The sequence below is a fragment of the Lissotriton vulgaris genome, chromosome 2_1 (assembly GCF_964263255.1).
Source record: "Lissotriton vulgaris chromosome 2_1, aLisVul1.2, whole genome shotgun sequence".
In the NCBI taxonomy this organism is placed as follows: Eukaryota; Metazoa; Chordata; class Amphibia; order Caudata; family Salamandridae; genus Lissotriton; species Lissotriton vulgaris.
This window is the reverse complement of record NC_141687.1, coordinates 1845036676-1845063411: the sequence shown is the minus strand read 5'-3', so window position 1 is coordinate 1845063411 and position 26736 is coordinate 1845036676. Positions and strand designations below refer to the sequence as shown.

The following is a 26736-nucleotide window of genomic DNA, read 5'->3' as shown; positions in this document are numbered from 1 at the left end:
GGTACAGGTAAGCATCACAGGAATGATGGGCATAACTGACTGATCAAGTAAGCCAAAGTATTTCATAGCCAAATGCTTGCTCATTCTATGAGCCTGTGGGGTCTTACCTGGCAGCTCCACTGAACTCTGCTTTGAACTTAGAAATCTGCAGATGGGCATGGGTTATTTCTAATTTAAAAGAATTATCTGTTGAATCTAGTTAAAAATCTAATTCTGCAAATGGGGCTCAAGTGACCAGGTATCACCAGGTTATAGATAAAGTGAAAGCTAGAAAATACATAGTCATCTCCCAATCTGACAAGGGGGGAATATTGTTTTGTGGCCCCTAGACATGTACACAACAGAGGCAAAACGCCCAAAAAGAGATCCAAATTGTTATTGCATGGTATCCCAGAACAATATTAAGGAAGTGAAGGACAACTATATCACTGAGCTATCCAGGTGGATGGGGATAGGTTTGATCTTACAGGAAAAATATCTGTTTTTGAGAGTTGATTCACCAGTGACATCTTAACTATATTTGATTCCTAACATATATGAAAAAAACACTGTATCCCCTGGGTAGGCCAATAATATCAGCTATTGGGGCCCTTTTGAGACTCCCTCCCAATTTATTGATTACTTCCTGCAGGTACATGTTCGAAATCTGCCCTCGTTTATATAAGACACAGGAGATTTTCTGCGGAGAATATATGATATTGCCTGGGAGGACATCTTCGTCTTTATGACCCTAGATGTCCCCTCGCTCTACCCTAGCATTTCTCACCAGGATGTTCTCAACGCAATGAAACATTATTTAGGTACCAGACCCATTCATTTACACTAAAATACAATAAGGCCTTTAGAGATGGCTGAATGGTGTCTGCAGAATAATTTCTTCATTTTTGGCAAGGATATTATCAAACAAATCGGGAATGGCCATGGGCACCTACTTCGCCTCCAGTTATACTAATCTGCATATGGGCTGGTGGGAGAAGCAGGTGCTCACGGTTGAATTTGCCACAGAATAATCTGAAAATGTGGTCCTATGGACCCTTTTATTCTGTGGAATAGTACCCCAGAACCAGCTATGGTATTTGCAGAAAAACTGAATAACATCTGCTTGAATTTCAACTATACATCCAATGTCAGTACCTCGAAAATACAGTTTTTTTGGATTTGGCTATTTTTGTAAAAAAAAAAAAAACAATTTCACAAAGACAGATAGGAAGCCTACAGCAAGAAACTCCATTTTACTTGAGAGTAGTTTCCATCCTAGCAAATTAAAAAATAGCATTACTTATGCCAAACATCCCAGCATGAGGAGCAATTGCAGTGATGATACCACATTGAGGGAAGCCCAAATGGAACTCCAAAACAGGATTGCAGCAAGGGGCTACAGCTATGAGACACTAGAGCAAGCAAAAAGGAGAGCAAGTACTTAAGAGAGGAAAACTCTACTATTTACTAAAAAGGAGAAAAAGACAGTTGAGATGGGAACACACAGGATGATCACAGGTTATCATACATATCAAAGATTGCGAGGCATTCTAACAAAACATTGGAACCTATTAAGAGTGATCCAATGATAGGCCATTCTGTTCCCAAGAATCCCCTACTTACCTTAGAATGGCAAGTCAATATGGCAGGAATTAGTGGTCAACAGCTCAGAAGTGCAAAAATCAGATACATGCCTGGGAGGGAATCTAGGATTCCAAAGATGCAAGGCATGTAGACAAGGTCTCAATCTAAAAGAAGTTAAATCATCTTTATAGAAAACTCCACTCCAGATACACAATTCTTATAATTGCAGGAGTGATTTTATAATTTACATACTGCAATACACTTGTCCAAAGATGTATGTGGGCAGCACAACCCACATGGTTCATGTGAGGATTCAGCAACATCTGTGAGCTGTCAACAATGAAGACAAACACTATCCGGTTTCCCAAATACGCATACATCGCATAATTGCATTGTGGAGCAGTAGTGGGAGAAGTATAGATATATTTGTTTTAAAAAAAGAGCAAAAGGGCACCCTATCAGGCACTTCTTGCGGGGGAGGTCCCACAGGAACCCCCTGAGATTACAATGTTAAAAAAAACAGGGCACAAATACCGTAGTGCTCTTGCAGGACCCAGTGCCACACTGCAGTGGGATAACGCAGTACTCCTTTGTGAGCTGCTATACAAGTAACAAAATCCCAAAAATCAAGGTGAAAAGAATGATGAATAGCCGAAGGCTGAGCACAGTAGTACCCGAATGCATGAAAGGATTTGGGTGCAGGCCTTATCTCGGGTCCTGTGGTAAACCCCCACTTTACACAGCCAAAGGCTGTGTGCAGCATTAGTTGGCTGTCCACGGAGGGGTTCAGCAACATGGGCTGCCAAAACCGGGCCCTGCGGCCAACTCCAACTGTGCACGGTCAAAGATTGTGCACAGAGGAAGTTGGGCACTGGTGGGGGATTGGGCGAAAGCAACAAATACAGCGCTTCCCACTGCTAAAGGCTACATGGGGAGGGGTAGGGCTAGCTGCCTGCAAGGGAGTTTAGCAAAGTGCCTGGCTGCAACAAAACTCCTCCTCCCCAACTGCGCATTGCTGAAGCCAATAGAAAGCATGGGTGTTGGCTGTAAGTTGCCTGAAGATGTTGGGCATATGCTCAAGTTTGAATATGATTAAAAAAAACATATTCACTGACATAACTAATGGTAACAAGTTATGTTTTAGGTAAAAAAAAACTAAAAATTCATGGAAAAAACAAAGGTTAAAGTGATGTTATAGTTAGGTGCTGCAACGAGATAAAAACTAACGTTTAAACCCCCAAAAACCACTGAAATTAACAATATATAATTTATTGAGCCAACTATAACTTGTGCTCCCACCATTTCCTGCTTATGAGCTCACATATTACATCACTTATTACACGTGGAATGACATAATTGATGACATCATTATTCATTCCCATTTGGTGGATGTTACCCTCTTTTTACTAATGTTCTCAAACTAACAAAAAGAATGCCTCTATGGACTTAGATGTAGTTCCCTCTTTCTAAACCTTGAATGCACTCCGAACAAGAGTTCATACTCTTATTGGGACTACTGGGACTACCCTTTTGAAGACTTCACATGGCCCACAATTTTAATCCGTGAGGTTGACATGTATGCATTTGTCTTTGAAGAAACACCTTCTTCCAGGCCCTATGAATAACACTCGTAGTTTGGTCAAATACACTACGCTCATTCCTGAGCTGGGTACAATGGCATACACCCTTAGAGTTCTGCCCCAGCACATACGTAACGAGTACTGGGCGATTCAACGGGATCGGTGTAGAACCCAAAGAAAAGAAATAGAGTCCGCCAAGGCAAATGCCAATGAACAATCGCATCATATTAAGGTAATAAGGCACATAAAACTAAGGGATAAGAAAAACTAAGAGAAAGGCGGATTCGAAGAGCAACTACATTCGCTCAAAGAATGCAGTATAGGGAAGGACCAAACGCCTGAAGTCTGAAACCGTGAATAAACTCCCTATGACAAAGACTGTTAAGTGGAGAGGTGTGGCTCACTGGTTAGAGGAGGCAGACCTGGAAGCAGATGTCAGCCCGGGACCAGGGTTCAATTCCCGGCTCGGCGGGTCTTGAGTCCTAAAATGTCCACGGACTCGACAATTCTCGCTTCGGTGCCTACTTGATTCACGGGTCCACACTCTGCGACTCTGGGCAATAGCTTGCTTAATCTCCACAACGGCCCCTCGCGTTGGGATGCCTGGCTTTCACCTTGTGGATACCCTGCCGGGGTTATCTCACAGGGGAATACCAGGACGGGTTCCCTAAGCAAGCGCTTAGATACCGGGTCGGTGATTTGCGCTATATAAATACATGTACAACCAGGAAAATTCCTGTCAGTGGCAACCAACCAGTGCCCAGAAATCAGGAGAGACTGATCACGTAGTCTTGATAAATATAGCAGAATATCAATGTTAGCCATCGGAACGCGTCGACGCCACCTATACACAATCAAGAGAACAAATCTATCCTGTAGTCAAAAAAATAACTGGTCCAGGTTTAGATTTCGAAATTGTTCGGTTCTCAGATGTGTAACATTCAATGACTAATCAGTAATGTCTTTTGTTTCTCTCCTTTCATGTAATTCTTTTTATATAATAATTGGTGTAAAAAATGTTATTCATTGTGTTTTTATCCATTTAAGTGTGTAAAATTGTGCCTATGAATTGCAATATGTTTCATTATGAGCATTTTTTGTGCTTATGAATTTTTTAAAGTGTATATTTTTTAACCAAAGATTTTTTACAAAAAGAATAAATGTTTCGAGCTACATAATTTGTGTGTGGATATATTGTAGGGCATGGGACCTAGTGTCTCTATATAGATCATCTTTGATGAATACATGTGCATGTAATTAGAATTGTGTTAGCCAAGGAAAACCCTTTTTTTCATACACCCTTAGAGCCATGTTTACATCCCCAGGGTGAGATAAACCACCTGTGAATGGGACATTCCATTATTTTAATTATTCACAAATCTGCAATGCCTCAAAATCTACCGCAAAGTTCTGGAAATAAACAACCACACCGTATAAACATCCTCATTACATAAAATGTGCCTATAGCGCTATATAAAACACATAAATAAATAAAATAAATACATTACAACTGTTTAACACGGGCACATGACTAGATATCCCCTGGTGGATAATCTATTTAACAGAAGCTTCGGGCTTTCTCACGATTTTTTGAAACAGGCTTTTGCTTTAAGCCATAACCTACTTTGAAACATACCTCTGCAAGCCTCATCTGGTGACTTCATCCATTACCTTGTTTAACATGCAGCACTACTTGCACTCCAAAAGGTAGTAATCTACAAATGGTGCACTATATAGCTCTCAACATGCATAATCACACTTCCCTCCAGAGCTTATACTATTTCCATACTATGCACCCCTCCATTTACACACAGTTTACCATGTCATCAGGAATGTCATCAATTATGCCATTTAACATTTCATGAGTGATGCAATATGTGAGGTCATAAGCAGTGCATGACAGGGTTGAAAGTTATAGTTAGCTCACTAAACTATAACTGGTGAATTTCAGTGCTTGTTTGTTTTTAAATGTTAGCTGTTATATCATTTCAACACCTAACTATATCATCACTTTAACTTTCGTATATATAACTTCAAGGAAGATTCCTTTCATGAAAACTAGGATTACAAGTAAGCAACATTTCCTATTCCTTCTAGGGATCTTCACTGTTAGCTAAGAGTTCTAAATAGAGTAGTAAGCTTGTCCTATGAAATGGGGCAGATAAGTATCAGAAAGATAGCTGACTAACAAAAGAGGTTCTGTAATGCCGCCTTACCAACATGGGTGTCAATAATACGTTGGAAAATATTAATAGATTGCCATGTGGCTGCTCTGCTGATTTTCCCCATTTGAATGTTTCTTAAAATTGTAGTAGGAGCCCTTTTGATATGGGACTTTAGACTAGAGGTGAGGGATTTATTAGCCTTTTGACAATACAAACTAACACAGGAATACCCACTGGGGTCTTTTGTTCTATCTGTATAGAATCATATATCTCAATTGACATGAAGCTTATGAAGGGATTTTTTGACTGCATAGAAATGATTTTGTAGATTTTATAAAATGAGTCATAAGGCAATATGACTCAATGGGCAAAGTCCTTTCTTTCTTGGGCCCTTCCCTCTGGAACAAACTACCTTTTGACCCGCAGTTGTATCAAAGTAACACCTGTGTTTCGAATAAAGCTTAAGACATGGCTTTTTTGCAGCCCTTAGTTCATTTCTTCTTCCCCCGCTTTCACCCTTTTGGCAGTAGCACCAGGGCACCCCTAGGAGTAACAGTTGCACTATATAAATAACACCACATAGACATAGACAATAACCCCCTCCAGGACGTGGCGTCGACTAGTGCTGTTCAACAAAGAAAACCATGCAACCATGGCAAAATATCAATCACTAGACACCTCAGACAGCAATGTTTGGCAAAGGCTAGCAGAAAAGACCAAGTGCTGCCAAGCAGTTATCAGCCATCACCACACCTCTGATAAAAGTATTTGAGCCTTGGTCCTCATAGAATGCTCACAAATGACAGCCAGTGGATATTTCTTGAATATGGCGTAGCACATCTTAATACACTCACAAATGCATTGATTATAAAAGCAAAGGTGCACCATCACATTTGACATATGATTAAACAATTTCAAAGAGTCACAGAAAGCATTAAGTTCCTTTATTTCAAAAATAGATGAGGCAGCATACAGCTGACACGTTTCGTCCCAACTAGGGACTTCTTCAGGGCTTCTGTAAGTAGTAAAGGCTTCTAATGAGCATGGCAGATGAGATTCTGAAGAGCAGATAAAATGGAGGATAAATAAAGCTTCTCAAGATGGATAAAGAATAAGAGTTTCCAGAGTGACTGAAAAAGGTTCGCTGTTCTCCAAAAAGCAAAATGACGTGTATATCCGTCCGGCGCGTGAGCCAATAACAGCTACAATACTAAATCTAAATGGTATCCAAAATATTTATCCTCCATTTTATCTGCTCTTTAGAATCTCATCCGCCATGCTCATTAGAAGCCTTTACTACTTACAGAAGGCCTGAAGAAGTCCCTAATTGGGACGAAACGCGTCGGCTGTATGCTGCCTCATCTATTTTTGAAATAAAGGAAGACCAATCTGAGGAACTTAATGCTTTCTGTGACTCTTTGAAATTTGTTTAATCATATGTCAAATGTGATGGTGCACCTTTGCTTTTATAATCAATTGATTTAGTTCCGTAAGGAACGAGCACAGTTACAGTGGCTGCTGTCCAGTGTGCACACAATCCCCCAAGTAGAATATAGGGATATTAGTTATCACACAGGGTTACCTCTTGTTAGGTGCTGCTCTTTAGAAGGTTCCACTGTTAGGTCCTTTGTCTTTACACTCACAAATGTAGATAAAGAGCCTAAAGATTGGGGTGGTGAACTTCACCTTCCTACTGTGCAGACAGATCTATTATGTGTGGGAAGTGAAAAGGAGGCAGAGATTTAACAGATCGGTGTATCAAATCCTCGTCACTCTAGGGTGATGAGAACGAGCAGTGCTCAGTATTCTTGCACCTTCTGCAGGATCTTTGAAAACACAGGAATCAGAAAGAATGATTAGAACATACCCTGTGACCAGATGAATAAAAAAAAGGCCCGAAGGAACCCCATGGAGGGACGTGCAAGACCAAAACAGAGAGCACGTACTATTCATGGCTTGGCAAAAAAGGTCTACAAAAGGACATTCCATCGGGAAAAGATTATGTCTGTCACTTTGGCAAAAAAACCCTATTGAGAATCCTCTAGTGACGGGTGACTCCAGGCACCTGCCTTGATATTGAAACAGCCTTCCAGATGGGTCACCTGCAGTGTCCACAAACCCATGTTGCCCTGTTTGCTCATATAATGAACAGTAGAGGCACTGAGCAAAAGGATCTGAACAAGTCCCGAGTTAAAGGGAAGAAAGGCCTTCAGGGACAGGAAGGCAGCCTACAACTTTAGCACAATGATGTGCATTCATTACTCCAATATGAGCCAAAGACCTTGCACTGTCATCTCCACCAGATCAGCACCCCAGCCAAAAGGAAAACGTTTAAAACATAGATGGTTTGCACCAAAGAGGACCGAAGTAACAACATGCTGTGAGATTGGAGGGGCACCTCCACAAATGGAGACTTCTTTGATGCTGGAACCACTGTTTCCTGAGCCATCACTGAAAGGATTTAAATTGGCATCTGGCATAATGCACCAACAGAATGTACAAGGCCATCAAGCCCACCAGGCGAAGAACCTGTAGACCGGGGATTGGAAATTAATTTAGAAATAACAGAATCATATCAGAATATCTGAGATCCGCTAAAGAGGAAAGGGTTTTATACCGGTAGTGTCCAGCACCATGCCAATGAAGCTCAATCACTGACCAAAGGCAAATTGTAACTTTTAAAGGTTGATGGGAAAGCCCAGTCAAAGAAGAAGACTTATGGTGCACTGCAGGTGTTCTGTTATCAGAGCAAGAGATCCTGTCCACACCAGAAAGTCATTCCAGTATGGAAATACCTGGACTTCTGACCACCCGAGTGAAGCTGCATATGCAGCCAGCACTTGGGTAAAAACTGGTAGAGCAGCCATAAAGCCAAATAGTAGTACCACAAATTGGAAGCTGTGAGAAATTGGGTTATTGGTTGAGGAGGGTAAAACCCTACTCAAATAACAACAATCCTTGTCAGCGTGAACCACAAGAGTAACTAAATTAACCTGTGCTTAACCCTCAGGTAGCGTGGCAGAAAAGCAGCCAAGCTTAACTTAGAGGCAATGTGTAATGTATTAATGCACTAAACAGTAAAAAGTGAAGACACACTAAAGTAAAAATCCCAAACCGATTTAGAAAAATAAATTAGAATTTAATAACTAAAATGAGACCAAAACAACAAACATCCAATCATTAGAACCAGAGACATACAATTTTAAAGGTTTAGTGAAAATAGCTCTCCAGGAATTAGAAAACACTAAGTGTAGGTATCTGGTCCTGCTAGAGTGGAACAAAATCACAAGTTCAGGCCACCAGCGATGGAATGCGGGTCACATACAGGGACCAGGTTAGTCCAGTTGAAAAAGTTACCTTCTCCAGTCCAGTGAGTTCAGAACGTCAGGATTTCCCAGGAGGAGTTCCACTGATTCCAGCCAACAGCTCAGGACCTGGGAAATAATCTATTGGGGATCAGGAACTCACTCCAGCAGATGCCAGCAGGGCTCAGGCAGGTCCAGTTGTAGGTCTAGGCAGGGCCAGTTGCAGCAGGTCAGCTCAGCAGTTGCTGGGAAGCCTCTGAAGCTTGCTGTGTCCCTGTATCTCAAAACAGGAGGTTAGCCAATTGACTCTTGGAGTCACTCTGGTAGTCCTGGGTCCAAGGAGATGTCCCTCTCTCCTCAAGCAACAGGGCAGGCTGCAAGCAGCAGGGCAGTCCTCTGAAGATCAAGGCAGGCCTCAGGCAGCAGGCAAGTGTTCTGGTTGCAGCAGAGAAGTTTGCTGAGAAACAAGGCATGCCTCAAGCAACAGGGCAGTCCTCTGGAGTACAAGCAGTCCTTCTGTAGTTTTACATAGAATAGGAGTGTACTGAAGAGTGGGTCGGAGGGTACACAATTCATACCTGGTACCAGCTTTGAAGCGGAAGAAACTTCTGAAGTTTTCCCTCCAGAGATGGCTTTGGAATTTCCTTTCTCCCAGCCCAAGTCCCCAAGATGTCTGAGTTGACAAAAGCCTGGTGTCAAGTTCTCTGTGAGTGTGCTGAGACACCTCGCTTGAAAAGTGATGCAGAGAACAACTTCGTCTCTCCCATTCTGGCAGGATGACCCTCTCCCAGCACCACCGAGGTCCTGTTGTTCACTGTCTGGTTCCAATACGCATTCCTGATGGGGTAGCAATTAATAGGTCCAAGCAGCTGGAAACTCATAGAAGGCCTCAGAAATTAGAAAAATGGAAACTTTCTAAAAGTGACATTATCAAAATTGTAATCTAAAATCCGAATTTACCATTAAAGAGGATGTTAAATTACAATTCATTTGAGTCCAAATAGGCTATTACTACCTGCTTCTAATAAAAAGTTAACACTTATCAAATGTAAGAAGGTATCCCAATGCTATCCCATGGGAGACCTAGGACTCATAGTAGTAAAAAAGCTTTTCACTACAAGGACATGTGAAACTTAAAAACATTTCCAAACTTTTAAATACAATGCACCCTGCTCAATGGGCTGTTTTGTGCCTACTCCAGGGATGGCCTAACTGTATTAAAAAGTATGGTTTAGGCCTGACAATAGATTTCTTTTGCCAGGTTGATTTGGCAGTTTAAAATTGCACTACATGCTGTAATAGCTGGCCTCAGACTAGTTTTAAAAGGCTATATTTAGTAGGTGGGACAATGAGTGCTGCTGCCCACTGGTACCATTTAATTTACAGACCCCGGGTAACCATGGTATCATTTTACTAGGGACCTATAAGTAAATTAAATATGCCTATTGGGTGTAAGTCAATTTTACCATGTATGAGGAGAGTGCACAAACATGTTATCACTGGGTAACAGTGGTAAAGTGCACAGTGTCCTAAAAGCCAACAAAATGGGTTCAGGAAGGGTGAAACATTTGGGGGGTGACCCTTCAGAGAGGACCAAGTCCAACAGAAGCACTGGGATCTAACTGTGAATCAGAGGTAAACCCTGTGAGAAAGGAGGATCAGCAGATGGGAATAAGCACCTTGATGATCCAGGGACACCATCCAGTCCAGTGTATTGAAGGTCAAAAGGAGCTAACTAAAAGAGAACTACTGAATATGCCCTTCAGAACAAATAAGATCAAAAGCCTCAGTTCTAAAATGGGTCCGAGACCCTAGTCCTTCCTGGGTCCCAAAAAGTAAAGGGAGGAACATCCTGTGATGCTCTCCTCCTTTAATGTCCCTAGACAATAGAGTGAAACTGCCCACCTCCAAGACTAAGGCATGAACAGGGCAGCACTTCCTTTTAGAAGATGTGGGATCCGGCAGAGAGTACAGAAAAGGAATAGTGCAGCATAGCCTGTCAAAGCATGTTTTGCAATGGATTCTCACTGTTGATAAGTTCGATCACCTGTTCTAAATCCTTTACCCTTTTATATTTCCCTGTAGTATTCCCTGGGGTTTTATGCATGCATAACCTTGATTTATTGGCACTTTGCTGTACTTATTTGGCCTCTGATGCTTTCACCTCCAGCTGTCGCCTTACTCCTGGGAACTCCACTGTTTGCGATTTTTTTCTTCTTGAGGATGGCTGGCGCAATAAGGTAATTTATGTAGGCTGAATGTTGATACCGAGCTACTTATTACAAGATTACTTACTGACATGTAATTCCAAGACCCCTCTGGAATTGCTTTGTCTCTCTCTCTCTCTCTCTCTCTCTCTCTCTCTCTCTCTCTCTCTCTCTCTCTCTCTATTTCTCCACCTTTTTGGTATGACACTTTACCACCACAATACCTCCATAACATACAGTGGATGTCTGTCTGGCAACTACAGCGAGCTGTACTGGTTCATTTTACCACAATCCCTCACTGCATGACAATTTGAGAAGGGCTTCTTCACATGGTCAAGGCAGCCTATTTCAGCCATTCTTGCCAATTCCCACACGGGGTGTACACACTGTCAAAGGAGGCATGCAACACTGACAGTTGCCTGAAGCAAAAACATTTAGCCCATCGAGTCAAGCCATTTGGATTCACGGCCTAGAGAAGCAATAGGAAAACACTGGATTTACCTTTGTTCATGATGTCTAAGCCACTAAGTTCTCAGAAGAATGGTACATTGATAAGAAGTTGAAGTAGAAACGTTAGGGCATTTGACGCTGTGTAATCAGGCTGCAAACTACCTCCCCCGAAAAGGGTTTCTCCCATGCAGGTTATGTAATTTTAGCATTGCTTTGTTTAAAGGCAAGAGTTATTTTTGGGGCACCAACAATGGCTGCTGGACTTAGGATCTGTAGTCGGTAAGGGTAACTCAAGTGCCACTGCTGCCCTGCATGCTACTGACATGAAAGAAAAGACTCAGAAGTGGCAGAAGGGCTTGCGATATCAGCTTCTGGGGACCTTGTGTTTTGAAGTGTTAGGTAGAGTACAGCATCCCTGTGATAAGGAGGGAGGAGGTTACCGGCTTCCCAATCATCTTCCTCCATGCCTCCATAATTCGGGTTAGGCATGTGAAAATCATCAGAATCCAAGCTGAAGAGCACCTACATTTGAGCGGATGTCTGGGTCCTAGATTAAGGGTTGGCCCTCAAAGGATCGGTATTGAGGGCAATTGGGCCAGCAGCCTAGATGTTTATTGGGAAGTGGTGCTGTGTCCAATGTCTGAGGAGAAGGTGAGTCGGTGGCATTGGGCCTAAGCAATTGAAATTGTTGAATCAGCAAGTGCAGGTCAAAGCTTGGGGATTGGCACAGAGATGTGATAAAGTCCTGAAGATATCCAAGGTGGCCTGTGAAAAGTCCTCGACTTTGGAAATGTCAACAGATGGAGCAGGATACTTTGATTTGGGTATTATGAGAACCAGAATCATCTCTGAAGAGAATGAGCAACAGAAAAGCATACAAGAATGTTGCAGGTAAGTCTCAAAGCACCTCGGGACCCATGTTGATAAGTCAAGGACAAATAGGAACTGATGCAATTGTGTAAGATGGCACATTACGTATGCTGGTGTAACCACATCCTGAGCAGATGGATCTGTGGCCCGATTTGAATGGCACTACTTGAAGGTGCTGGAAAGTTATTGTTGAGGAAAAAGTTTTCTTGATCCAGTCTGGTGCCTGCAGTTTATGGCATTTGCAGTAAAAAGTACCTATCAGAACTGGTCCTAAAAACCTTCAGTTCTTATTTGATGAACTTTCTGGACTAATGTTTTCCTTAAAGCATGTCCGCAGAAATTACGCAGATCTGCAACCATATAATTTTCTGCATAATCATGGATTTGTTGCACTTGCAACATAATTCTTCATCTTCGCATAATTTTCAGATAAAAAAAAATTCTAGCTCAAATGGTACAATATGTGTTTTTACACAGTGGCAGGCCATTTATCATGCAGAAAGTCACTTTTTAGTTGCTTATTGCTGTATATAGGTGTTAAGCTGATATGAATGAAGTGAAACTTTTGCCCATCCAGCGTTAACGTATAAAAATGTCAAAATAGTAATGTAATACTGCTTCAAAATGTAAAGCATTACTCCACAGAATTTGCCTTGCCTTGCCATATAATTTAGTCAAAAAAGCTGCATAATTTGCTTCTCCCTTGCCCCATAATTCCAGTGAACCTGCCTTAGAGGTAGCTAATTCTTCTTATGAATACGGCATAAAAAATTAAGAACTATTTTCACTAATATTTCCTCTCTTTTGTTGTTGCTCCAAACAAGTTGTTTCTAACAGAATTTCTGGTTAGGCTTTTTGAGATTTTTGTGCCATTTTGGTGAAGCTGAAGATTGTTCGAATAGCAACTGCAGCAGTATTCAGGTCAGTATAATCTTTTATGGAATTTTTAAGATTAGCACCATCCTTCCCTTTCTAAAAAACATACACATGCACATTTGTAGAGCACTGAATTCAAAGACCCTGAGATCATATAATCTGGAATAACAGCCACAGTGGCAATTCCACATTCAAGATTACAAATGTGGGGCAAGCAAGGCTAATAGATGTACCATAATTATGTCCCGCTATAGATTATAAATCACATATTTTTTATCATTCACATTGTAACCGTGTCTTCATGTACCATAATCTAGTGATTAAAGGAAACACTAGGAATTAACACTTAGACTCAACAAAGCCAGGGTACTCATAATTGCTACTTTTGATGTCTGTTGCAAGCCTGTACAACGTTGAACAAGATGCCTTATACACAGGTAAATTGTGACTATACCGGATATAAATTCATGGTCTCGAAGGCAACATTGAGTCTAAGCCTGCTTTAAGAATTTTTGGTGTGTCTTTGCTGTTGCTTCTCTAGTAATGCTTGGCTGTTCCTAGCCAAGTGACTTAATTTTGACTTTCTAAGGAAGCCTGTTTTGTATGAACAGCTGCATACAAGTAATACATATTATTGAAAATTAATCAATTAGTTTGCTTATTTTAGGCAAGTCCACTGTAATATTTACTTCGATGAGGCGTACACAATAAGCACGTAGTTGGATGGAGATCCCGAAGATCATGGTTCTGACAGTAGTCACAACAAGGTGGTTTGAGACACGGAGCTTAGCTTCGCAGCCTTTTAACTTAACCAGAAAGAACCAGTATTGCTCATGGACATCTTTGAGTGAGAGACTTGCTTACCTGTACAACTCGTCCCATAAACTAAATCTGTCGTCTACCAAGTTAGCACTAGCTTCGACTTTTATATTGGGTTGCAAGGTATTGTTGTTTTTACTGCCATCGCCATAGGCCGTATTGGAGATTTGCGGTCGCAAAAATAGCCATGGCTTTTGGATATCTATATCTATGTATCATTCCAACCTTTACCATGAAGGGCTTCAAAATGGATTCCTTTCAAATCAGTTGTTCCATCACCAGGATCTCCAAATACGAGGATACCATTGGAGAGGCCATCATTCAGAGGCAGAGGGTTGCGTGCACATAGACTAAGGCCATCCAAACCTGGAATAAGTACTGAAAGTAACATCCAGTAGAGGGAATTCGTTAGTAAAACTCAAATGAAAGTGCTCAGGGCCAGACTCAAATCAAGACCTCTTAGTTACTGACTTACCAGAGGACACAGAGTTTGCAGACTATGGAGCGTAAGACCTAACTTCACCCACAAAGAGTCATTTGTTTTTTTGCATCAGAAAGAAGCTCAGCATCCCATGAAACCTAGGAGTAGCACATATAATTGAAAAATAGAAATGTTAAGGGATTCAAAATGTCACCCAGACCCATTTCAACTGCAATGTTTTCCCAGTCATAATGCACGTAAAGAATCAGAGAAATGGCAGTTTAGTAGGACTGCTAAAAACCTCCTCAAAACCTCTGAGACTGAAATGCTGAGGCACAATGTGCCTCAAATGCCGTGGATTTCCATCAGAAAAAATATGCTGGTCATAGGTAGGTTTCCCTAGTTACAGATGTGAGTTGGCATTAAACAGATTATTGTGTTTGTCTCGTTAGTACCCACAATCATACGTTTATTACTAGCATTACTTTTATAATCACATCCATGACCACATATTACTTGCACACACCACTGTATTCGCTGCACTAAAACAGTGTAGTGTTTGTCAAACTCAGCTCCCATTGCTCCGAATTAGCGTATCAAGCAACACAAATCAGAACCACCAGCTCTTTCGTCCCCACGAACCAGAAGATAAGCCATAAGTCTACTTTAAACAGGTGCACTTTGAAGCTTCACCAGGGAAGTCTGGAACACGAGGGTTAGGAGTTTATGGGAAACAGAATGCGTAGGTGGGACTTCTCAAACACTTGTTGGGGGGGGGGGGGGTAGTACACCGGAGAAGAGAATCCCTCTGAAGCAGCACGTTGTCAGATTTCGATGCATGAGGTTTGTGGCTATGCACTATGTCCTGTCTGTCTGACCCGAGCCGCCTGCCACGAATGGCCCCGCTATATAGTTGGATCCAGACTCTTATCCTCAATCTCGCATATCTCCGTATGGTTGCTTGCCTCCTCCTACACCTGGAAACCAGACTGCTAAGCCTGTTTTTAGGTGTTCAGCTTTCTGAGATGTGAAGTGACATGGCACAGGAGAAAGGAGGGCACATATCCAGCAAAGTTTGAAAATGACAAGCAGTTTTTGGTCAGACTACTCTGGGTAGCAACGATACCATAAAATGACACAAGACAAAATGTTGGACACCTGATATAATTTTGGATGTTGAGGTGGACGTCTTGTGAACTACTCAGTAAGAGAAAGTTGATGTATGATGTGAGATCTTTCCGATGGAGAGCTAAATTATGTTGTTTTTTTTTTAAATCAAAGCGCAAACAAATGACTGTGGGCCACAAAAAAAATGCTTCATTCTTGACAGAGAAATAGATCTGGAGTATTATGACGAGCCAGTGACTAAATATTTTACCTACAAATCGTGTTTAAAATCGGCTGTTAGTGCTTTCAATACATTTCCAGACAGAAGCAGAAAAAAACATTGGTCTGGATTTAGGAACAGGCAGTGCTTTGACCCGAATACATGTCTTCGTACGACCACATCGTATAATACATTTCCAAAATGTTCACAACTGTTTCCATTGTTACAATTCTATTACAGAAATCACCATGTTTTTACACGAGACAAAATAGAGTTTTAAAACCATAGTATACAAACAACTATAAAAAAAATCTGGAAAAAAAATTATTTAATGTAGTCCTACAAAGAAACGATTGCTGTGCCTTTCTTTCAAGTGGTTATATATATTTATGGTCAGAGGAGTTTTAATTGATATAGCACATACATTTCAAAGTATAGAGTGTGAACGACAATTCAAGGTTCAACCTGTAACAAAACTACTAACACTCATTTCTAAGTATTATGGTTTCGTTCCCCTAAACTTCAGTCCAACAATTACCCGGGATGGGAACCGACCTGAATGCTGTGAACAGCTTTTCTCACTGAACGTCATTGTAAAAGGTCTGGGGGCTGACTCACCACATGCAGAACTGTATTTTGGCAGTATGACCAAAGAACTCACCTGTGCCCATTTCTTAATCCACTTTTCGGGGCCGTACCTTCTGTACTCTTTTAAGGCCTGCCCGTAGCAGGGCATGTGATTCGCAATGTCGCAGTACGCCGTGCCCTGGCCATCAAAGGCCTCGTCCATTTTGAAGAGCCAGCGGTTCACTTCCAGGTTGTCAGTGATCAACTGGCTGAGAACTTCATAAACCTGCGCAGAGTTGGTAAGACATGTGCAACAATGTGTGAATGACATATTTAAGGGTTCATTATGAAAAATACACAAGTCCAGACAAGTTGTTTCTGATAGTATAGTCCTAGGAAGACAGTGGAAATACTAAACCATTGGTTCCTTATCACAGAGGGAGCACTAATGTTCAGTAAAGGGAGCTCAGACGTAAACTAGAACTTTGGCTTTGTTTTACATTTGACTTTCCCACCCACGGATGCCTGAACTTGGTTTAGAGCACTAATGCTTGAGAATAAAAGTCCAGGTTGTTGTAACCCCATACAACCCCGCTCAACATAATCACACAGAATATAACCAGAACAGCACCTTATGTATGTCACAAACAAAAAAGAATAATATGAACATTTCTAACATAGGTGAATTTCATTGGCAACCTAATACCCTGAAGACTGCTTCTGTGGGCTATTTGAAGGGTCTTCAACCTTTCCTGTAATAAGAGATACTTCTGTTGAATGAAAATCATCATTCTTAGTGCTTTAATAGTGACCACGTCAGACATGATCACATTATTAATCATTTAAATATCAGCTTTAAAAGTATTTTATAAATCTCCAATACATGCTCGTCAATTCTGACATAGCTATATTAATTTAACAAAGCAAACACTTCTTAATTAGCAAGCTGGGCTGCACACAGGAGAGCTACATATAGTTGCCTGCAGATGAACCAGTGCGATCGGGCTAATCATTGGAGAAGCCTGCGATCAGCTATACCATCAGAGCGCTAATCATTGGAGAAGCCTGCGATCGGCTATGCCATCAGAGCATGTAGTAGAGCAATTTACATCTAGAGTTTCATGGGAGCACTGCATACTTGTTTATAGCAAGAAACTGTGGTTATCAGACTTTGGCCAGGAGAGAGTGTTCCCTTGCAAGGAAAACACACATCAGCTGGGCTTAGCTCCTCTCAAAATTGGCTTGGTATCAACTCTCAGCACAGGAATGGATGCTATGGCAGTACGGCAGTCTCTGTCAGGATCTTGTGCAATTATCTGGGGCGAATACCTCTTTAAGTCAGTGGCCACTTGGTGGAGTTTAGATAGTAACGGCCACCAACATTTACCTTACAACGGAAATTCTTGGTGAATTTCCATTGAACTCCTGACATAACTTGTGTGCATCAATATTACGTTCTTAAGACGAACCAGTATAAACCAGTATGAAAAAAGTATATCAATTCAGATGTCATTGTTTATCTTATATGCATTATCTAATCTTGAAACATAGATAAAAGGGAACGTGTCCCAGACTTATGTCACATGGGTGTTTTGTCAAGGTTGTTATCTGGAAGATTTTAAACTTTCACAGGTTCTTCGAGAGATAAGGACAGACAGTGTCTAGGTCAAAGGTAGAAAGGCCAATGATCAGGTACAAAATGGAGTCTGGTCTGTACAAAAAGGAGTCTGACCATTGCGTCATAAAGGCAATAGCTGATCAATGTAAAGGAAGCAGAGTTTCTAGCTCCCGTTGATCAATGCATATTAAATTCACTGGATACGTATGTGCAAAATGTAGCTGGCTGCCACTTAGCTGTTGAATGCTGCGTACAAGTATTTAAAGAGATTACAATTACAAATGTATTGGAGTTTTCGAGCTGTAATTGGAAGCCCGAAGTTACAGAAGTCAACAGTAATTCTAAGATGCAGAGTTACGGGCAGTGCAAGATAGACCCTTAGGAATAGAAAACAATGGGAAAACTCACGTTGTTTTTCATTTTTTGTGACTGAATTGTCCAAGAAAGATATAAGATAGGTGGTATTTTCATATTGCTTGTAATGCTAAGGCAGTTGGTAGATCCTGTTTCTGGCCATATCAGTGATTACTAATTCACTTGTAATTGGGCCAATAATGTAAACATCCCAACTGATGGACCGAAGAAAGGACTTTTTTGGCGGCAGAAAACAAAAATGCTAGATACCTCAATTTAATTCAAACCTGGTCAAAAGTAAGATATCATCTTTGACATGAAAATCTTTGTTTTTTACCATTCACAGAAAAACATGTTTGTTTCAGAGATGCTGTTCTCAAAGCAGCAACTATTTTAGGAGATCGCAAAAAGTTTTGATGATCCCACCATTATGCAATTTATGTTTCTTAGGTCTAGTGTCTTGAATACGGAAATGCTTTACAGTAAGATATGAACAGAAATACACATGAATACACTACACTGTTTTCCAAGCCGGTTTAAGAAGGGAAAGAGTTTCTTCCACAGGCGATAGGACATGAACATAATAAACATGACACCGAAAACATCATTTAGAAGATAACAGGAATGCACTGAATAAATGAGGCACACCTTCTATCACAAGAAGTGTGTAAATTTAGGGTTGTTATTGCCGGAGTGAAACACTGAACATGTTTTACACAATCTATCTGGAAGGTAGAAAGGACAGTTTAGACAAAATGCGTTGCTGTGCTTCCCTGCACTAAAAATAATAAATCGTGGTGACTAATAATTTCAGTAGGATCTGTTAAATGTGTGAGTGCTCTGAAATAACCACAAGAGTCATGTGGTGTAATACAAAACATCCAAACAAATTAATCCTTTAAAAAATATGTAGATTGTGGAGCTAAGACCCCTTTAGTACCAAATTGTATTACACTGTCAAAATATCGACCTATGTCTCACAGCATATTCTACTGGTTAACTTTACCCTGACTGTCAGATCTATCAGTGTCCTTCTGATGTACGATAATGATAGAGTCCAGGAAAAAGTCACACTTGCTGCCTGTGCTACAACAAAATCTTGTTCAGTGTCCATTGCCTTGTTACAATACAGGACCTTCTTTTATAGGAAAAGAATTTAGGCCAGATCTGCACTCGTGTAAGCTTCAGTCACAGACTCAGCCTTTATAGACACATTCTCAAGCTTAGAATCTCTCAGAAGGACGACTCTACCTTTACAGCCCTTGGACTCACTCACTGGATTGCATTACTGATTACATGTGACATTGTACTATGTGATCTTCCTCAAAGCCTAAAAAACGTTCCTTTTCTGTTTTGCATCCCTCTTGTCTGTTTGTAGCTCTTGAAGTCTTTACGAGTAAGTGTGATCAATATTTTTAGTTCAATCAATCAACCAATTACTAGAAGAATCAGTCAATCTAATACAACAGTAAGGGCCAAACTACGAGTCTGGCGGTCCGAGGACCGCCAGACCCACTGTGACGCGGCAGTGGCAACCCAGCCACCACTGAACCGGCAGTCTGACTGGCGAATTATGTTTTGGGCGGTTGGACCATAATGGGATTGCCGGCTCAGCCAGGGAATCGTCGTTCCTGACGGTGGCCTGGAGGTCAGGGACTATGCAATATGCAGGTGGGGCCGCTACGGCAGCGCCATGCATATTACACGTTTCAAGACCGCCAGTAGTTTTATGGAGGTCTTTCCTCCCTCCATGAAAGGACTTGCAGTGCTGAAACAAACGGGGGCCCTACAGGGCCACCTGTGCCCCCTCAGCCTAGGGATGCATGCAGGAGGGCACAACATGTGCACCCATTGCACCCATTGTGTGCATGCACCCAGGTTCCTGCATGGCAAGGACATTTGAGTCCATGCCGTGAAGGAACCCCGTGTGGAGTTCCCATTGAAATGCCTCTTTCAAAGCACAGCTGCTTTTAAAAGACGCACTGCAGCAGGAATGCCACACTGCCTGCCCTCCAGACCACAAAAGTAGTAGTAATCTGGTGCGCGGGCGTGAATCACCTTCGGAGGAGCAGTGGCACGGTGGTTGGCACTGCTACGCCACCTCTCTGACAAAAGTCATAATTAACCACACGTGTCATTCTATCATGAGCATTCAGGACCCTGAATGACAATTCAAAAAGAAACTGAAGGGCCTTGCAGAGTTTCAAACCTTCCTACGTGGTATGGAATCCAAAACATCCCTCACAGGAACCAGGAAGTAATTTAAGGATTGAACTATGAACACATTCTGAATTAGAAATACTGATTGTTTCACCTTTGAATAATCATGGAAGATTGAAAAAAACTTTCGGTAGTGGAGAGGATTCCACAGATATTGATTGTGCCTGAATTTAGTAAAGGGCTTTTCTGATACAGACAAAATTATGAACTTAGGAAGGATTATGTTGTATCTTGGCGTTGACTTTTACTATCAGGGTGGAGATCTCCATTTTAAAAAGAGGATTTTTTCCCAAAATTCTAAATATTAATGTTAATTTTGTATATTTATTTTAAATGTAGAATAATATAATAAAATGTTACAGCATTCAGGGCGTACGTGAAATGACTACATACCGACCTCACTGCATCGGTCCGAGTGGCTGGTCACTGTTCGGGCCCCTTCCTCATCCGCAGGGGGACGAGGCAGGGGTGCCCACTCTCCCCGCTTCTGTTTGTGTTGGCTATCCCGGACTCTGTCTTTTGGGCTCTGGACTGGTCGCCGGAGTGCTCGGATAGGATCGTGCTTAATGCCGATGATGCCTTGTTTTTTTATATCAGATCCCTGGGTCTCCGGGTCTCCGGTGCTCCAGATTCTGCGGATCTTTGGGGAGACCTCTGGGCTTTACACCAACCCATCTAAGTCCATTTTGTCCCCTATCAGCGGTCTCAAGCTTGGGCCTCGCAGTTGATTGTCGCGGAGGCGGGCTTTCAGTACCTTTGGGGTACATATCGCGTGGTGCCCGACCGTAGAATGGCCATGTAACATTGCACCGTTACTCCCCGCGGTTCGAGATGAGACGACGGTGTGGCAGAACAGCCATTTTCAAAATGGTGTCTCTACCACGCCTGCTCTATCGGCTGCAGAATTACCCATTTCCCATCCCCCCAACGTGGTTCCGTCAAATCAATGCACTTTTGAATAGGTTTCTTGGGGGGGGAGGTTCGGGTGGCGCTTGCAACATGTGTCCAATCTACATACTGTGGCGGGATAGCGGCGGCTGACGTTCGGGCATACTATTGGGCATTGCACCTTCTAGTGATAAACAAATGGCGGTATGGCTCTCAGGCTGACTTCTCTTGACGGAAACCACGATGCTCCATCTCCTATATAGTTCCTTGTGGCTGGCGGAGCTACCCCCGGCGTGTAGGACAGTCATCCAGATATGGAGGCAGGTGGTCCGCCAAATGGGTTGGTGGGGGAAGCTGACATGTGCAACACCTCTTTGGCAGGGCTCCCACATCCGGCCGGTCTCGTCTCTCGTGGGGATCCGTAGGTGGGATGACATAGGGATCTCCATGTTGGGGGAAATAATGCAGGGGTCCAGGCACAAGTCCTTCCAGAGGCCACCATTTCATAGATATCTGCAGCTCCATCACGCTGTGTCCCCTCTAATAAGAGACCTCACAACTCTCCCTGGGTTCCACCCGCTCAAAGGCCGGTTGCTTATGGGAGATCTTGGTCCCCACAAAATTAGAGAAATTTATCAAACAATCACTACACACTCCACGACCACTATACACTGGACTCGGGCAGCGTGGGAGGCGAATGTGCCCATTCTGACGGACGATGATTGGGCCGAGGCATAGGCTAGCCCTAGATAATCCGCTGTCTCCACCCGATACCAGTTGATCCAATTTAAGAATCTCCATAGGATATACTACACACGCCTACGCCTCTATAAGTTTGGGGCTATCCAATCCCCCACGTGCCTCTGCTGCGACTCGGATAAGGGGTCGTTTCTCCACACGGTCTGGAGCTGTGGGGCGCTTCAACACTTCTGGTCAGGCATTAGGTCATGCTTGGGACAGGTGCTAGTGTGGAAAATCCCTACAGACCCTAGGCTGATTCTCCTACATGGCACCGAGAACATCGGGGGGAACAGATATAAACGACATCTGCTATTCCTGGGTCTCACACTTGCTAAGCGTGACATTGTACAACACTGAAGGCGGCATACTCGCCCAGTATAGGTAATTGGAAAAAAGCCATGGATAGGTGCCTGTCGGCTGAAGTGGTGGTATTTCAGGCACAGGGCTGTCCGCAAAAGCACTGGAAGATATGGGCGGGCTGGGCCACATACTGAGGCATCGATTTATCCCTCCTGGGGCCTCCGGTTTCCCGGGACCCAATTGACAGGCTAGTAGTAAGCAACTCACCGGTTTAATGTAATAGTGGTGCGCAGGGGTATAAGAGCATGTTTGCATAATATTTGTCTTTCGATCTCCGTAAAGTGTGTGGTGCGTGGTTGGGATGGAAGGGGGTGGTTTCGGGTCTGATGTTTTGCAGATCCTAAATGGGGATGTTATTAGGTGCCAAGAAATTCTACAACTTGTCTTTTTTTAAAAAATGTTGCAGCCTTGATAACTTCTTTTTAACCCCTTAAGTGCTGATGACGGAACCGCTGCGTCATCAGCTGTGGTGGCACTGTGCTGATGACGGAGCGGTTCCGTCATGGCCCGCCCGCCGCTCATGCGCGGCGCGAATTCCGCGCCTGCGCTGAGCGTTCTATTGAGCGGGCGGGGCCATGACGGAACCGCTCCGTCATAAGCACAGCGCAACCGACACTGGTGACGGAGCGGTTCCGTCACCAGCATGCGCCCGCCGCTCTTCCGCCCGCCCCCTTAGCACTGCGGCGGAATAGCCGCCGCAGTGAAGGGGGTAAATAAAAAAGTTATTTTGTTTGGTTAAATTAAATTATAATTAAAAAAAAATCTGAAATTGAAATTAAGAAAAAAATTCCACCTTAGGTAAAAAAGACCAATGTTTTTATTATGTACAAAAATGTATTAAAGTGTTTTATACAGTTAATTAGAAGTCATTTAATTATTTTTAATATCAAATAATTTACATTTTTAAAATTTTAAAAGTTATTAAAAAACATAAATATACAATAATAGATGTTTTATTTATAGATACATTTATTAAATGTATTAGTATTTTTAAATAGAATAATGTCATGTATTTCATTTATTTTAACATTACTTACTATTCAGATTTATTTTAAGTCCCTACCTCCATGATTTACTCTGGAGACTGTTGCAGTACCAGTGGTTTGCACTTTGTGGTGTTGGGCATACCTCTGCTTCGAGTTGGCTTACATTTATGAATGTTTGGGGACTTTTTGGGTTGAGATAACTATAGAAGGGCCGTTTTTGACTAGCAATAGTGCTTATCTCTTGAAGGGTGGGTGCATGTCCCTCACTAAACCACTCCTCAACCTTCCTTACTCCTCACTTATTCCCTCCACTTTAGTTTAAGTATACACCATTTTCCGGTCACTCGCCTCTGCCCTTCCCACATTTACTTCTAAAACTTATACTCACCTGCATGGAGATCTCCGCAATCAGGCAGGGAACTCTGCACCTTAAAGATAAGAGACGTAGAAGCATAGACCTCCAAGCACAGGTCTGTGATTTAGCATTTTGTAGTATGTTAGTAGTACCATTTTAGTACTGCTAAAGGTACAACAAAATGCAGTTTGTGAATAGGCCCCAGATGTTAATTTTAGAGCAGTAAGCTTAAAAAGGTATTTTTATTTTTCGAACCGCGGAAATGTTTAGGGAAACAGCAAGTTTGATTGTCTGTAGGAAAATGAGGATTTTAAAAAATGCACCCTGCCCAAGGCAGAAAAGAGGGATTGTTGAAGCTCATTTCTGCACAGCGCAGTTAACAATGTGCACCCACTGGAATTCGAATGTTCAGGTACTTTCATACATAGAAAGTTGATTAGACAATGGAGCATTATGAAGATGAAGCCCATATTTCACAGGATCTTGGGTCTGATGTATGACCCTTTCCTTTTGCGACTTGCAATTTGCTAATTTTAGCAATTTGTGACTGTTAGGGACTCGCAATTTGCGAATGTTGGCAACTCGCAATTTGCGAGTCGCAAAAGGAAATGTACTAATGTATCTCAGACACATTTTGTGATTCCCAATGGGGTTGCAAATGACCTGCCTCATCAATATTCATGAGGCAGGTCGCAATTTACGACCCATTGGGAATAGGCAGTAACACAGAGATGGTGGCCTGCTGGGGTGTACAGACCACCGTGTCTATGAGCGCTTTGTAAATAAAGCACTTTTTATTTTTTTAGGTCACGCCTAGATAGCGCATGCGCTGTCTGCAAGACATGCTGTATTCAAGGCCTAGACGGTGCAGGCTGTATTCAATTTATGGGCTTTTAACTCACCCAGCGCTTTTGTTTGGCTGCCTTTCGAAATAAATTACTTTGCTTTGGTTGGTGAACAGTGTACATCTGTCCCGCCTTTGGGTGCTTGGGTCCCTCCCAGCGGACTTCATTGATTGATCCTTTTTGTTGCCCATCTCTGGTCATCTATTGCCTCCTTGCTCGCATCCCCTACCTCCCGTCAGTGCTGCTGTCCTTCATGTGCCGCTGCTTGTTTTGAAAGGGAGGTTCCTTGCATTGCTTTTTGTTGGCCATCTCTTGGCATCTATTTCCTCCTTGTTCGCACCTCCTCCCTCCCATCGTTATGCTGTTAGTTGGAAGGCAATGCTCAAATCTGCCGGGGATGCTGTTATGCTGCTCGCAGACCTTTTTAAACATGCAGTGACATTGGCAGGGGTTTGTACTGCAAACAATGCTATTTTTTTACCTTTCAGTGCACTGAAATCCAATTTGACATGTATAGTAGCATTAGTGGTTATTGCTAATGAACACGACGTCACAACATTTTATTTTATTTGTGTTTGTAAGTGGAGCTTCTTTTCCCACAAGCAAAAATGGGATGAACACAAATGTTTTTATAGCGGCTCCGATGCTAATTTTTCTGGGGAAACGTGCGCCTAACTATTGTTATGTGCATTCCTAATATCTTAAGCTGGTAATCTGAACAAACATTGATAAAATGCCAGGGTAACCAATATTGACAAATCTGAAGGATTTGTATTTTTTTGCCCAAGTGTTAGCATTGCACATCTTTTGCATGCTTTTTTTTCACGGAGTCTGATACGATGCCCCTCTATGCATGTACATGTTTTTGTTTTTTTATACTGACGGCTATTTCCACAGTAAATGTTTAACTTCTACAAATATCAGAAATCAATTTCTTCCAAATTGAGCAGTGCTGTACAAAAATGTATGCATGGTTGCCATGACGCAAGTTTTTCATACACATAGCATTGCACTTTGCACAGTAGAGGACAGTGTTGCACAGTGTTTATTGTACATATTTACATTGCCCTGCATTACATTGAGTATATAAAACAGAAGAGCTTTTCCAAATAACAAACAGGTACTTCATGCTGTACAAAGTACTACCGAAAAAGTCACATAACAGAATTCTTTATTTTATTAAGGTGGGAGGGCATATCTTTAGCAAATGCATTAATGTTTGGTCGTTTACATAATGTAATGTGCAATTTTAAAAGTATAATTTATAGATGTTTGTGTGGCATGAAAGGCAGTCCTTAACAGCACACCACATCATTAAATTCTACTACTTACCACTTCACAATACCATTCCACATAATTACACTCCAAAACACACTATCCCACTCCACATAATTCCAGTACACTCAATACCACATAATTACTATCCACATAATTCAACAGCACACAATGCCACGTAATTCCACCACACAAATCCACTCCACACCACACAATTCCACAACTAACTAATCCAATCCAACCCACATAATTCCACTACACACCACATCCATACACTCCATAACACATAAGTAAAAACATTGTCATTTACAATGCCAATAGCTCCAACTCCAAATTCGAGACCTATCGCATAATTAGAAATCAGTGCCATTTACAATGCCAATAGCTCCAACTCCAACAAATACTAGACCTATTCTTAAAAGAAAAACGGGATGCATTTCAAAAATAAAAATGAAACATTTCAGTTTCAGAGCAGGCAATGGTCTATAGGAGCTGACAAATCGTGGAAGTTTATGTGGTCAGTGTTGTGAGCAATGAGGCCATTTCAGATCTCCTCACTGATAGCATGTGATTTCATTTGAGACATGCCATAGATAAGGTCACGAGCAACACACCCAGACACAGATACACTAAGACCCCCCTTCCTCGCACCCCCCCCCCCCACACACACACAAAACATGTTGGAGCCAAACGAAGACTTAGGGGAGCCACAGGGACTGAAAAAGACGTGAAAGGGTGTAAATCTGCATTTCTAATAAGAAAATGAGATAAGACAAATCACATAATCCTATTTATGAATGTGCAAAATGCAGTTGTTAGCTGTCACCAATTAAGGAGATTATAGTTTGCATAATACACAAATATTTGATTAATTATATGTTTTAGGATTAGGTGATGTTAATCAGCAGAATCTGCAGTAATTGTGTAGTGCACTCGATACCAGG

The 26736-nt window shown here is 42.0% G+C and overlaps 1 protein-coding gene across 1 annotated transcript in view; it reads right to left on the bottom strand.

The window, feature by feature from the left end:
• IQCH (IQ motif containing H) overlaps positions 1–26736 on the bottom strand; it is a 1013078-nt gene that overhangs the window by 302927 nt on the left and 683415 nt on the right. Inside the window, exon 14 of the mRNA XM_086958009.1 lies at positions 16245–16436. Coding sequence (XP_086814135.1) covers positions 16245–16436 — 192 coding nt within the window. The remainder of the gene's footprint in view (positions 1–16244; positions 16437–26736) is intronic.